General features: G+C 37.2%; 1 protein-coding gene across 1 annotated transcript in view; it reads left to right on the forward strand.

Moving 5' to 3' along the window:
• The first annotated feature begins 1,600 nt into the window (after positions 1-1,600).
• LOC121634775 (proton myo-inositol cotransporter-like) overlaps positions 1,601-15,898 on the forward strand; it is a 65,628-nt gene continuing 51,330 nt past the window's right edge. The window contains exons 1-3 of the mRNA XM_041977690.1: positions 1,601-2,431; positions 13,307-13,466; positions 15,182-15,390. Coding sequence (XP_041833624.1) covers positions 1,861-2,431; positions 13,307-13,466; positions 15,182-15,390 — 940 coding nt within the window. The 5' untranslated portion in view covers positions 1,601-1,860. The remainder of the gene's footprint in view (positions 2,432-13,306; positions 13,467-15,181; positions 15,391-15,898) is intronic.

Raw genomic sequence — 15,898 nt, forward strand, 5'->3', positions numbered from 1 at the left:
CTCCACCATTTACATTTATTATTGAGAAAACAGAGCAAAAAGCCTACCAACTGGACAATCTGAAGGAAAATGCTGAATACATTTTGGCAGATTGAAAACTCCATGTAATATAAACATCTCAATGACATTTGCTGCACAGTGACTAATGTTTTCAAAAGAGCCTCATGATATTTTGATAATTATATACTTTATTTATTTAATTATTTTAATAAGGCAACATTTAATCAAATTATAAGGAAAGTTTGCACTGCACTGTTTGTGTGATCTCGACCGTGTAAACACTTTGATTACAGAAACGCTGTTGTTCTGTTGCAATCCTGGTTACTTGTTATCCACTAGGCTTTCATTTATATATATATATATATATACAGTATATATATTTTTTTTTATCTTGGGGTCACTGCCTCCCCAGAAAGAGCATATTATAGGTCTTGTATGGCTCAACGCAGTTATGTATTATTACCCAATGTGCTTGCATGATGTTACGTGCCAATCAAGGAATTTATTTTAAAAGAATTGATGTAACATTCTGTTACAATAATTTCTTCATCTTTCAATTCTGAAGGAAATTTTTTTAAAAGTCCAAAAATTGAACGGATTTTAATTAGTTTTTCGTCTTCTTCTTCTTCTTCTTCTTCTTTTAATTCTGTGAATAGGAATGGGAAGGAAAAAACTGTTATGTTTGTCCGATTTTGATTGTAAATGGGAGGAAAAAACAGAAAAACGACGCTACTTCTGTTTTTACGATTTGGGTTTAAAACGACAAAACTAATTACTAATTTAATTTTTTATTGTATTTATTTATTTTTCTAGATAGATTGATATACTGTAGCTGTGATTTAAGGCTCTTATAATCTTATCATTATTATAAAAGATAAAAAGCTATGTGTTGTTCCTTGGAAGAAAACATGGGTGGCTCAGGAAAAGTTAATAACTCTAACTTGGTCGTTAGGTGTTTTCTTGATCTAAAAGTCTTGTTCAAGGATTGACTTAACATGACTGGATGGATCAAATATTCAACTAAAAACACAAGGATAAATATTTCTGGTCAAAATTCTTAATTTGAATACAGAAGTAGTTATTTATACCTTGTTAAAAATCACTAATATTTTTGAAGATATTTGAAGAGGGTGGAAAAGTGGACTTTTAGTTAGCCTGTGTGTTTGAGGACTTCTTTCATGTGTTTTAAACATGGGCCTGTAATACTAAGTTAGTCCTGTAGGGGGAAGCAGTTTTCTAGTTTTACCAAGGGCAGCCTGTTGTCAGAAGTAAGTGAGATGAAGCCTGTACTTTAAAAGATTTACATTTAGATTCTTAAAATCATTTTGATCTGATAGCACGAAACAAAAGAAAAGCTCATTTTAACTGTCCCATATTTCAGGGGCCATTTTTCCCTGCTTCTCTTTTTTTTAGCCTATTGAACTCACAGATTTGCAGTGTTGTTTTTTTGTATACATTCTCAAAGATGTAGCTGTAGGGCAGCAGTCTAAATTCCCACCGTAAATGACCCACTGGCTTTACACTACGTTTCCAAAACAGTATTTCCTTGCGTCATAGCGACGCTGGTCGTGACGAAGTAGACCACTACACTCCTCCTATCTCACCTTTCCTTCCCACTCATCCTCAACTCTCCCATCAGGACCACAGGGATGTTATGCGCTGACAGACACAAGACTGGAAAACAACTTTATTCAGCAGCCAGTGTAACATTTTAAAATTAAGGATAACCACGTGTCTTTACCTCCGGTTTGAAGGGAGGCGAGTTAGTTTAGTGGTTGAGTGTGTTTTTCCTTCTTTTCTCTTTGTAGAAGCATCAAGTATCCACAACTTAGCCGCCCTTTTCTGTGCTGGATTTCCCATATGTCGCGAAAGCAGGTCGACCATGACTACACCCTTCGTAGTATGAGCAACCTGATGGGCGAGCGGTGGAAGAAAGTCAACGACGGAGGTGAGCGGAGTCTCATCAAAGCTCCGTCCAGCGCCAGTATCAGCAGCCAGGGCGCCTCCGCTGGAGCTTCAGCCCCAGCAGCAGCTGCTTCTGCTTCTTCCTCCACCACCGGGGACCTGGAGAGGGCTGCCCGCAAGCAGTTCCAGCAAGATGTCACACCCGGCTTCGTCTACGTCTTGGCGGTTTTCTCCGCACTGGGGGGCTTTCTGTACGGTTACGACACCGGGGTGATCTCCGGGGCGATGCTAATGCTGAAGAAGGAGCTGGACCTCAGCGCCCTGTGGCAAGAGGTGCTCATATCAAGTACTGTGGCTGCGGCTGCCCTCTCTGCCCTGCTGGGCGGCTTCCTCAACGGGCTCTTCGGGCGTAGAGTGTGCATTCTGCTGGCCAGCTTCTTCTTTACCGTCGGGGGGATCGTGCTGAGCACCGCTCCGGGCAAAGAGGCGCTCCTGGCCGGGAGGCTCATCGTTGGAGTGGGACTTGGTAAGCCATCTCCAAGCAGTTTTTTTTTTATTAGAACAATTACAACAAAAATGTTTTTTAATCAGTCTGGATGCGTTATTACAGATTTACACTTTGTTGTTGTAAAATAAAGTGGATTAAACACAAGTCACACTGTCACAAAATAAACAAAAATATTAATAATCTTACCTCAATTGGTAAAGCTTATGAACAGGAACATTGGTGTAGAAAACAGCTAAAAAATCCGTAGACTTTCACAAGACAGAAGATAGAGGGTAAACATTTATTGTGCTGGCACTGTCTAAACTAACTAGTTCTGATGCCCCAATGTAACCTGTAATTAAAAAAAAGAAATGTAAAAAAAAAAACAACAGGAGTTTCACATTAAACTTTAAAAATACTGGAACTGCAATGGTCACTCACTGGAGTTGAAGGTATGCTTCCTTGATGACAGTCTACCAACTCAAAATCTTCATCACCCTCTTTCAAAATGAGCACTTCTTTGCTGTTTAATGTAAGAAAGGGACACACTCTTACATGTTACCGGAACACTTTCAATAAAGTTAAAATGGCAATGTGAAAGACGTTGAGATTATACAGAAGTACTAAAGTTGATTTTATATTAAAGGGTTTTAGAAAGTAGAAACCAAAGAAGGCAAGGATGTGAAGATTTGATTTATAGTTCAGAATCAGCTACAAGTTTAGTTTGTGGGTGACAAAATTACAACGAAGTATATAACCAATACCTCGCCCTATTTTTTTAAGGAGGATGAAGATTAAGAATAAAAAATACATATAATGTCATAGGCCTCTTTGACTTTCCTGATCTACCATTAGATATGTTGTTCTACGGTAGTAAAAACACAATGACAATTTTATCTCCATGCAGCTTTTTTCAATATAGAAACCTCTGTCTACTAGTAAATCACCCCAAATGTAACACAACACAACTTCACGTCTCCTTAAAGTTTCAGATGTTAAAGCTTTTTGTAGTTTGGTTTCTTCTTGTCCCTGCTCTATTTTCTTTGAATTTTACTGTTCATCACAGTTTCTGATTACACTGCATGGCCCTTTCCTTGCTGTCATCAGCATCATCCCCACTATAATAATGATTATTATCACAACACCACCCCAAAACAGTCATCATGATTACATTTGTTTGGGTAATATTAGATGATGGGGCAAAGCTCATTCTGGATGGTACAAAAGAAGCCAGATTTAATCTGCAAAGGACACAGGAGACTTGTTGTATGACGTCAGAATTGCATTTATTAAATTGGCTACCTCATCTTTGCTTCCTTCCCTGCATCTGCACCTATGCAAATTTCCTCTCCTCAGCCTCCTTTCTTTGTTTTTTGCAAACATTTTCCTTTTTTTTTTCTCTCCTCCTTTTTGCACCTCTTTTAAGAGCAGAGGAGCAAAAATCAGAATACCTCTTTTAATCAGAATACAGTGTTTCTCCCATTATTTTAAATCAACTGCTTTTTATCATGCGTTCCACCAACTGCATAAAACTGACTAATAAAACAGACTCAGTAGTCTTTGAGTTGCTTTGCCACATCCCCAAGAGGATAGTAAGCACTGTTGTTGGTTTTTCATGCAAATCATTTTCTATTCTTAGTCAGACTTGGAAAAACTAATGATTTTTTTGTCCCACTCAACAGTTTGGTAGAGCAGATTAACATTGGCTCAAGAAATTGAAAAAAAAATCAAATAAACTATTTTCCTATGTTTTGTCTTTGCACAAATAATAAAGGGTTAATTAGAAGCTTAGATAAATTAAGATATTTGAGATTTAGAGAAATTAAGCAAAACCATCATGTTTTGTTTGATTAGAGATCTTGTTTTAATTCCAAGTCTGTCTGAGATTTTTTAAAATAAAATATGTCCACATTGGACAGAGCGTGTGACAGATTGAATATGAGCCTGAATATATTCAACCACCTCTTTTTTTCTCTTGTTTTTGTTTCACTATAATTTTCCAACCTTGTGTTTGCATATTCAGTTAGACCAGCTGCAGGGAATTTTACTTAAAGCCTGACAATTGGTAGGGACAAAAATCACTTCATTAAAGCAAATACTGTAGTTTCCATTTTGATTAAAATAAATTGGAAGAGTAATTTTTTTTAATGGAAACTGTAAATTAGAAAAAGTTCTGATGGATTAAATATACAAATTACCAAAACTAGGAACCTTTGTGAAGACTAAAGCCAAGTTATTTAAAAGGTAGAGAAGGTTTTAATAAGAAACTTTATTAAGAATTCCATCCAAACATTTCCTCAGTGTTCCTCCAGTCACAGGTCAGCTGTGTCTCCTCAGCAGTTTATGATGCTAAAGGCTGTGAGAAGAGGATGGACATCTTTAGTCTTACTCTTGGTTGACCAGGCTGAAGAGGAGCTAAAATTTTCCCATTAGTGTTATACCATTCCTGAAAATGTGGATTGACATCAGTTTGATTGACTATGTAGACTTGCAGCTCTGTTTCTCTTTTCTCTGAGTTGACATGTTTTGAGTGATGTGCTTCACGTCATTTGTTAATCTGCATATTCTGCCATCAAGACATCTTTTCCAGAAAATCCAGAAGCTCTTAATAAACACTAATTTGTGGCTGTGCATGAAGAGAGTACAACCTTCCTGCAGTCCTGACCTGTGCCATAAACATAATGTGTGGAGAATTTTTTAAAAAAGTAATGATAACCCTTTACTCTTGCTCACCTAAAGACATACAGGCAGGAGAATAGGGTCCAAACAAAACCAGTAGGTGAAGAAATTAAATTGCTCCCTATGCAATGAACAATGCCAAGAGTGGTAACTCTACCCTTTTATTTGCACAACAAACTCTGATTACTAATACAAGGAAGAAACTAAGTACCTGGGTCATTTTAGCTGTTGAATTACAAGTAATTGTTGATAAGTATCACCTCCCTTTCTGCCATTACAACATTATCCCATACAGTGATATTCATTAAACCAAGCAAGCCAGGCTCTGATAGGTAATGAGATACATTCTGGTACCATAATTAGCCATGTGAGACTCTAATAAGGGGACATTTCTCATTGCTTTCAATTATCCTGTCCCTAACCTGTTACCTTAACAGGAACATGAATACTGGTTTCCAGGACAGCCAAGTGCTTAGCATTTTTGAACTGAACTCAGCAAAAAGGTCATACAAGCTGTTTGTCAAACCAGGAAAGGCCACAAAAAGCCATGCCCCGCTTCCCTCTTTTTTTTCTACATACAAGCCAGTGGTATGTCTGGTTCAGACTGGTTATTGTCAAGCTGACCTTTACCAAAGACCAGGGATTGTTGTTTGGTACGGGCTGTTGCTTGTCTGAGTAGACAGACTGTATTGAACCAGACATTCAGGATTGATAAGACTTTATTGATTGACTTGGCTTTTTCTATAATTAATTTGTAGGAACATGTTTCAGAATGAGAGAAAACATACTTTTTTATCTTTGTTAATTCAAATCAGTTTAATTTAGAAATACTTTATTAATCCCCAAAAGAAAATTAGATTAGTGCAGTAGAAATGCTGTTGCATGAAGAACAAATAGTCACTTTAAAGAGTCAACGTGTAGGACTATTGAGGAAAAGAGTGATCTTCTGTGCTTACATGCAAAAGCCTCTGGTTGAAGACACTCCTTTAGACATGTGATTGAGTGATTTTGAAGGTAGATTTACTCCACAAAAAGGCCATATTTTGGTGGTTTTAAAGGTATTATTCCATCAAATGCATAAATCTAAAATAATGTATATTTTAATGAGTTCCTTCCTTTTAATAAATATTTTGCAATAAGGCAGTAAACTTTGAGGAGAGGGAAGTCTGGGCTTCCCTACTTAAGCAGCTGCCCCCACGACCTGGATAAGTGGCAAGAAAATGGATGAATGCATGACATTAAACTTCTTGAGTGTTGTTAAAAAAACATAGGTTAGACTATGTTATTGTAGAAACTTCCATCATATTTTATTTTCATGATTTGGAGCATTTGACTTTAATTTGGAGAAGGACAGATAATCAAACCCTATTTTATGTGAATGACATGACACAATTGTCTGTTTCAGTGTATTACAGAGGGGATAATTAATTTATAGCGTAAACTTATTGCTGGCTACATTTAGACTATATATCTAGATGCATTTGGTTCTTGCTGTGCAATTGACTGATTAGCTATTTGTGTTCACAAACAATTGAACAGGTGTACCTAATGAAATAATTATAATTCTAATTATAATTACTACTATACTTATTTTGTTTCTACATTCAGGTACAAATGCATAATTTGCATTACATGTAATTTTATGTAATGGAAATATATTATCTTCTCAGCATTTTCCATCTGTTACTATTCTGCAGATCTTGTCAGTCTCTGTATTGTGCACACCGTGTGCCCTCAGTATGATGGGTTTAAATGGTTGCTTCAGATGTTTGCAGCCTTAGCCATTATCCATTCCCAACCATATAGACAAAAACATGCACAACAAAAAGACACACAGTCACCCTCACAGTGAGTGTATAATTATGTTGTCTAGCCAAATTATTCAGCAATTGCAAATTGTTTTGTCCTTGGAAACACTGAGTGGGTCAGAATAAAAATAATACCATTGATTACTCCGCCATAGCATTTCATTACCTGGAAGCTTTTTTAATTAGTTGGTTAGATTGTATGATTAAATTACAATTTTCATCCTAACTAGGCAGAAACTAGACCTAATAAAGACTTTGCTTATGCACATATTATTGCTATAAAGTAGAAATTACATAACTGAATTCATCTGAGGTTTTCAGAAAATTTGTTGTTTTCCAGTTTGACATTTATGCTCAGTGAGTTTGCAAAATTGGAGTCAGATTATTCTATCATATTCCAGGTAAAATCCTTTGCCAAATTAGGAAAAGGCCACCACATCTCCACCACTTTTACCACCAAATTTAATGCCGCTTAGCCATTTTGACAACCCAGTAACATTATCTCCAGAGGGAGTTGTCTCCTCTCCTCACCACAAAACTGCCCTGTCTGTCTCTTGAGTAGATCACAGTGATGGAGTGGCCTTGTGAAGTATTGCCTATGCTTTCTGATCAAGTGAGTCAATTCTGAGCTTTGTACTTTGTGTCTTGAGGCTGCCCTCACGAGCCCAATACACATACTTTGTTTAAGTGTGTTGTGCAGCTTTGAGGCTGAGCCCGACCAGACGACGGCTTTAGGTTGTGTTTGTGTGAGTGTTGGGAGCTGTCCATGGTGCTGAAAACAGAGCTCATTAACAGCAAACGGAGCAGAACTGTTTCTCAAAGGATTTACTTTCAAGTAAAGAGAAAGTGGCAGCAAAATATAGTTAAATTGCCTTGTTTTCTGTGGACTTTAGGTCTCAGTGGGAAATAGAAGAAGATCCATGTTTTATATTTGTGTTACTTGAATCAAAATGTGTCCTAAAGCAGCAGTGTTTCTTCTTACTGGAGAATATAGTAGGAGTGACTTACAAAGTTTTGTTTTGCTTTTTTATCTAAAGTTACAACTATTTAAATGGACCTTTTAATGAAAATTATATTATAATAAGAAAGTTATACATTTTTTCTTTAAGTTTGTACCGATTGCACAGCATACATTTTCAGGACTGAAAAACACACAACTCTCACTGTTCCTTGAGCTTAGTTAGCCTGATTGTGTTTCCAGTTAACTAAGTAGTATTTGCAACTTTTAAATTTCTGTAAATATCCAGGAATTCCATGTATATAAAAGACAGGAAGTAGCCACATACATGCACTATGAATTAAAATTTATTAGTTATGTAGCAAGGTTTCACTCTTCAAGTTCTGAAGACGGTTTAGTTCTTAAGAGACTCGACCTACTCTGTAGCATGTTAGGTTTCATGTTAATAGCTCAACACATGTAAATGCACCTTAACAATCAATTCTCTTAGAATATATTTAAAAAAACATAGAGATATTGCTGTGTCTACAACAGGGATCCAACACACCTGATTCAAATGAAGTGGATCCACCACTTGTTCATGTCAAGTTCTCCATACTGTTTAGAAGAAGGGAAACATATAAAACCTGCAGCACAGTGGCTCTTGTGGACTGGAGTCTGAGATTTCCTTCTTCTTTCTTCCTTTAGTTTAGAGCTTGGATGACAGTAAATATAAACTAATAATAATAATAATACATTTTTTTAAATTTGGTACAGAGAGCATTCAAAACTGCCAGTTTTGCATCTGACAGAACAAAGTTAGACTCTTTTCAAAAGCCTAAATAGACTACACCTGCAGCCCATTAGTTAGTTAATGCAGAAACACAATCATGAATCATCAGATTTACAGGTGCTTTATTGATGTGAAAGTGGTTTTGAGAAGATTATTAAATGTATGCTTTCACATCATTGCTCTTTTTTGTGTGTGCGGCTGGATACAGTTTGTCATGATGGACAGCGTTTCATAAATATTTAAATTTTGTTATGATTATGGTTTTGTTCTTTTCTATACAAATATACTGCCATGATCCCATGATTGTTATTGGTTAAAGGATGCCAACATATACCTTTCAACATGAATGTGCTCAAAACCAGAACTGGAAAAGCAGGGATGACTTAGAGTTGAAATTTAGTGATTCTCATTGTTAGGTTTAACCTATGATAACACTGAAAGACAGTCGAAAACAAAAAGATTCCCTGCTAAACCTTTTGTTTGCTTTTGACTCAACATTAAACTTTATTTCTTCTTTGCTGCTAAAACAAAAACAGAATTCATGCAAAAATATCAGCAGCTTGTAACTCAGTCAATACAAAATGTTTGTGTAGCTGTACTGTTACTCCAAGCCAGAAACATTTAATTTTTATATCCTCAATAAACTGAAGAAAGACTGAAAAGTATTTAACGTTTTTACTGGCCAGTAATTTGGTAATGTCTTAGTTTTAATGAGCCCTAACATATTTCGCCTGTCACCCCCTGCAGCAGGATGAAAGATGAAGATGATCCATTACTCACTAAATGTATCAACATCAGCTGCACTGTCTCACCAGCAAACATATGGGCTGTCTGCAACAGCAGGCAGAGCTTGGATGGAGACATACTGGTGACTCAAAGGTGAAGGAATGTGGGTAAACAGGGGGATGCTGAAGCAAAACCAGCAGTGAAATAAATAAATGCTTTTTTCAAATTATATTTATATTAGGGCTGTCAAATGATTAAAAATTTTTATCAGATTAATTACAGCTGTCAAATGAATTAATCATGATTAATCACAAAGTAATCACAAATTTCAAATAATTTCTAAATGATTAATCACCATTCTTGAGTTTTTTTATGCCTAAAGTTTGCCCGTTTTTACTGTTTTGTATCAACAGTACCAATGCTACAAATATTTACTGTTAACTGACCTTCACTTGGGTAAATGTCAGATGTCAAATGGTCAGTAAATGCAGCATACAATGTAATGTGTGTTGTTCTAAATCATCTCTACCATGTTCTAGATCATAATTCAGAATTCATATATCATCATCTCACCAACCGTCTCCATAGTGATAATTTCTGTCATAAAACCACCAGATGTGATGACTGAAGGTAAACAGCAAACACTGATGAAGAAACTCCTGCCTGGCATCCATCAGAACTTTTCTAGACCTGCATAGCTGAAGTATAAACCCTATCTACCACCAGCCAGCTACTGTGTTAGAGAAGGTCCTGCCACAAACAAGACTTTGGGGTAAAGATGTGACGGTGTGAACCATGAACCGCTAGCTTCCTCCTTTTCAGCTGAAACATAAACAAACGCCACGAGAGAAAAGTTGATCAGCTGATCATCAACAGCTGTCAGTGCACAGAGCTGACCAGAGATCTACTAGATCAGACACGTCCTGCCGTCATAACAGTGAAATGACGGATGTATGGGGCTTATTACGCCGTTAAAAATATTAACTCAGTCAATTACATAAATTAACACCATTAACCATTATTTTTGACAGCTCTAATTTATATATATATATATATATATATATATATATATATATATATATATATATATATATATATATATATATATGTATAGAGAGAGAGAGATCAAATAATTAAAAATGTTATTCAGATTAATCATAGCTTTCAAATTGATCATGATTAATCACATTTGCAACTATGCCTGAAATTTGCTCGTTTTTACTGCATTGCATTAACAGAATGAGCCAATGCAACAAATATTTAGTGTTAACGGACTTTCTCTTGGGTAAACGTCTGATGTCCAATGGTCAGTAAATGCAGCATGTAATGTACTTTTGTATGTTGTTCCAAATCATCTCTACCATGTTCTAGATTATAATTCAGAATTCACATATCCCATGGGGAAAGTTTTTGTCCTAAAACCAGCAGATGTGACAACTGAAGTTAAATTGCATTGATGAAGAAACTCTGATAAAACTGATGATCTGGATGAAACATGTTTATCTTTATATCGTTGAAGTGTAAGCATTTGTGCAGCAATGATAAAAGTCCAACAGCAGCATCACCCAAAGTAAACACCTGCTGATAAAATAGATCATTGGCTGTTTGTTTTACAGATTTTTCTTCACTTTTTTACATTAGATGTTCACTTTAGTTGGAATAATCAGTTCAGTATTTTAAAAACTTTATCCTGCAAAACGCAGGATAAGTAAAAAAAGAAAAAAAGGAAAAGTGTGGGTGTGGCACCTTCTCACCTGCAAAAGAGTGTGTGTTAAAACACCCTCATTCTCCACGGAGGCGACGTTCATGGGTTGCTCCATTAATTATGTTTATTCTCCCGTCCATCCATAGAGCCACCCTGCTCATCTTTACCATCTTTCCTTTCCATTTCCCACTGTCATAACAGATAAATGACGGATGTGTGGGGCTTGTCATGCCGCGGATGCGTTAATTGCGTTAAAATATTAACGCAATAATTACATAAATTAGTTACCGCCGTTAACGCATTATATTTGCATTTATATCAATGAGCGATTTCTCTTTCTCAGAGTTCACCTTGTTGCATCTCGATGTTAACACTGTACTGTAACTGATTCAGGCCTTCAACGATAGCCATCACTTTCAGAATGGGAGGTTGGGACATGTCGCTGGTTGCAATTGCAGCTGAGACACTAGGTGCCACCGTATCTTCCAAACACTAGACTTTTTAATCAGATAATGGTTTTGTTTGCTTAAGTTTGCTAAAATCTATGTAGATGTCTGAGGGTAAATGTGCACATTTAATGTAGCTTAAATTTAAAATCACATTATTATAATGACTACTGGACTGTCCATGCCAGTATTCAATCAGAAATTTAGAATGAGGGCCAGGTTGACTATACACAACAACCGACTCAACACTGGGTGAGCAACACTGAGAGTCAGGCACTCAACAGAATTATAATCAGTCTATGGCTGATAAATAAATCAGCTACCTCTCAGCAGTACTTAACATCTATTTCATTGTTAAGTATTGCAATGGCAATACTGTCTTCACTGATTCATAAACAAATACTTCAATATGTGGTGCTAATCTCAAGTGTATAAACAAAAACTAAAATGACTTTTTAGCAGCAGCAGAATCCTGATGAGTTTACCTGTGTTAATGTCACTCATGTCTTTATGAATTCAAGTGCAGTTTGTTTGCAAAAACAACATTCTGAGACAATTATGGCTTATTAACTTGGATGTTATGTGTCACCAGAGCACACCCTTGTATACATGACAAAACAAGAACATTCATGGTTCTTTTTTTGTTTGTTTGTCTTTTTTTTGTTTGTTTGTTTTCAAGTCTTAATTATATTTTAGAAGAAATGAGTCTTTCAGCAACATCCTTCAGAAGCTCATGGATGGATGTTTTGCATGTTGTCCTGAGCAGACATGGCTTCATGCCAAAGAGCATTTGATTAGATTTCAGCAGGGATCTGAATCTCGGATTTCCGCCATCAGACAATAATCCTTTTTAGCCATAACAAAGATAATGATTTACTTGGCTCTGAATCCTCAGGATATACTTGTGTATTCAAGGACTCCCTTGGAATAAGAGGTAGACTGAAATGGTGTAACAGTAAGTTGAAGTGTTTTGCAGATGGTTTTGAGGTCTTTTTTCTGAACACACTGAATGCTGTGCAGAAACTTGACCACAAGGGCATTGATCCTTGACTTTCACTTGAGTGACTCAATGTTTTGATGTTCTGAGCTGAAAGGATTTGTAACTGAGCTTTGAAATGTTGATGATGGTGTTTCCCACTCTGAAAAGAAAAAAATCCTCTCAGTTATTGATTTGTCTTCCTAGAGCTACCACAGTGCGGTGCATGCTTAGAGACAGCGCGGCTTTTTCCACAGCAAGTGGTCTCCATAGCAACGGGTAGCCACGTAGTCATGGCGGCAGTTTAGAGCAGGGTGTTGGCAGGAGTGAGAGGAAGAGAGGAGAGGCAAAAGAAGCAGTGGCAGACTATTAATAGAGCCTATCAGGACCAAGCGACAGAGAGCGTCAGTCTCATTGCACCTCGTCAGACATATTACAAGCAAACATAGACTGACTGTTGTGTTTATGGTTGTACAGAAGTGTGCATGTGACTGGCTTTATCAGTGTGTATACAGTAGATGTGTGTATACATGTGTTTGGGACTGGATCATTTCCAGATTATGACCCACTTCTGAGCTGCACTGTTTGTTCAGGTTTCTTGGGTTTTCCCATTTATTCATGTAGCCATCATGACCACAGCTCCAAGTTCATTTTAGAAAGTAGTCTAACATTGGAGATATTAGTCAAGTAGCTGTAATAAATCAAATTTTTGTCAAAGTAATGTCCAAGCATGTCTGTAACTCTAACATCACAGTTTAAAATTGAGTTACTGTTGTTGTATTGCAATGTTTATTATAATTCCCTCTGAGTTGTCACCTTTCCCTCCCTGTTTCTGACTGCGTAGGTATTGCCTCTATGACAGTGCCGGTGTACATTGCCGAGGCCTCTCCGCCCCACCTCAGGGGTCAGCTGGTGACCATTAACACACTTTTCATCACTGGGGGACAGTTCACTGCCAGCCTTATAGACGGCGCCTTCAGCTATCTGCGACGTGATGGATGGAGGTCAGACAACACGAAATGTCTTACAAATACCAAACTCAGAACACGAAACAACAAGCAGCTTCCACATTGAGTTTTATACACAGGTGATGATGTAGCAGCAAGAAACTTTTCCCTATAAGTGGGATAGTTTCCATGTTGTGGCTGTTCAGATAATGTTCAAGTATAAATGTTAGTCATGTATTGTTGAAGATGAGCCAATAAACTACAAGTTACACTTTTCAAAAGGCAGCAGGGATATTTATCTCCTTTTATTGATGGTGAAATCATTAGATATCATAGCAGTGTCTTCTCTTTTGGTTCTTCTCATATCAAATGCCAAAAAAAACCGTTTTGGCTCATTCAAAATGTCAGCACAAGTGCAGGGCAGCTTATAACATTTACTGAGGTGCATGTAGAAGATACCAAACTCCCCTGTCTTTTCTTCTCTGTTCTTTTTATCATCGTAACATTTTACTTATGTTTTCATCCTGTTACAGTGAATTCAGTTTTACGGCCTCCAGAGGGTTTAAATATTCCACAGGGAGATGCTGGAGATGAGAATTGTCCTTTTTGAAAGGATTTGCTCCAAGCAGCAGTTCTAAGGCTAAGACAGAAATTGTTCAGCAAGTCATAGATTAGTGTGATTCATACATGATAATAGCTTTTTGGAGATTCATTGAGTTCACCGTATGAATGTTCAGTGATTGACGTAGCTGCCTGCACAGCAGATGAAAGCCTCTGTGTTTCCTTCATTATGTCATTATTACAGTTTCCAATTCCCTTGCTCAGCTTGCTTCTATCACCTTATTCTTTATATTCCTGCCACATATGATTTTCATAAAAGAGTAACCTGATGACATCTTAAACACATTATGAATAAAAGTGTGTCAGAAAGTCTGTTTTTCTTTAAACAATACTATCTCAGTGACATTGTTTGGGTAAAGCTATTCTGATATCATTGTGGTGGAAAATACTGTTATCATAACAATAAACTTCCAATTTAGTTAATTTTGAATTTGCTTCCTTGGGTCTTTTGGACCAGCTATGAAGCCTTCTGGAAAAATCATAACAGTAATATCAATGAACATAACTACAGCTTTAAGTAGAATTCTGCTCCTAGTAAGTGGGATTTTGATCTGCACATCCAATATTCATGAATGTCATTTTCAGAAAAGTCTCTAAAAAGCAACAAAAGATTTCAGGATTTCAGCTGCTCAACATAATTTGGTTATGATCGACACATCCACAGAACACGTGTCCACTGTCCTTTCGTCCATCAGAGAGTTGCTTGTGTCCAGAGAAGTCAGTAAAGAGTTGAAATATGGCTTTTACCTGGTGTAATATAGATCCTGGCTACATTTCTGGATGCTGTACAGAGACTGTGTTGAGTGAAAGTAGCCAGTGGTTTCCTACTTTAAGCCTGACCCACAGATTTCTATATATCCCTGTTTTTTATTTATTTTATTTTTTAGATAATGATGTGTAAATTGTGAAAAATATTCTTTTTATCCATCAATGATCCACTGATGGTATTAAGCACAAAAACTGTGTCATGAACCATCCTTGTTTGAAAGGCGTCATTCTTTAGTCAGTGTTCCTTTAATAACCAATCTTGACACCCTTACCTGCAATCAACTAATATTTTGTTAAATAGATCAGCATAAGATGCAGGAACATTTTTTATAAACACAGTTTCTGTCTCATTCCTTGTGTTCTTTACTTGTCCCCATCAACAGGTACATGTTGGGTCTGTCTGTGCTTCCCGGTGTGCTGCAGTTCGTGGGATTCCTCTTCCTGCCAGAGAGCCCTCGCTGGTTAATCCAGTGTGGACTGACCCAGAAGGCCCGCCGCGTGCTCAGTCAGATCCGAGGCAACCAGAACATAGACGAGGAGTACGACAGCATCAAAAACAGCATTGAGGAAGAGGAGAAGGACAGTGGAGGAGGTGAGCGGAGGGGCAATGAAGGGAAGAGAGGTCTGAAGGCTTTTCATGAAGGCAGGAGATTCAGTAGTTAGTAGTTTTTTATTGTTTCCTTCAGTTGTATCCCACCAAAGTATCCAGACAAGACTCATTGTGTTTCAGTCCTGGCTGATTACGATACACTAAAAGTTAATAGCAAGTATAATTTAATCCTTTAGCAAACATTGTGTGCGCGGCTCAGTCATACAACTGAAGGCAAATAAACTCAGGACGCTTTGATCAGATGGGATCTATGTATGTGGCACACTCAGTTATGTTTCACACCAACAGTGGAGGACAGCTATAGTGGTTGCCTCACTGAAGGGATGGCAACGTGAAGTCTAATAATTTTCAGTCTGACTGTTGTTCACATATAAAGAACACAGTAACACACAGTGTAATGCTCCCTGATGGATGCCCTGATACCTTATGATGAATGTTTGAAGAGGCACAATGATGAGACCACTGAGGCTTCCTAATCTACAAGTGCCTC

Source organism: Melanotaenia boesemani, chromosome 23 (assembly GCF_017639745.1).
Source record: "Melanotaenia boesemani isolate fMelBoe1 chromosome 23, fMelBoe1.pri, whole genome shotgun sequence".
Lineage (NCBI taxonomy): Eukaryota > Metazoa > Chordata > Actinopteri > Atheriniformes > Melanotaeniidae > Melanotaenia > Melanotaenia boesemani.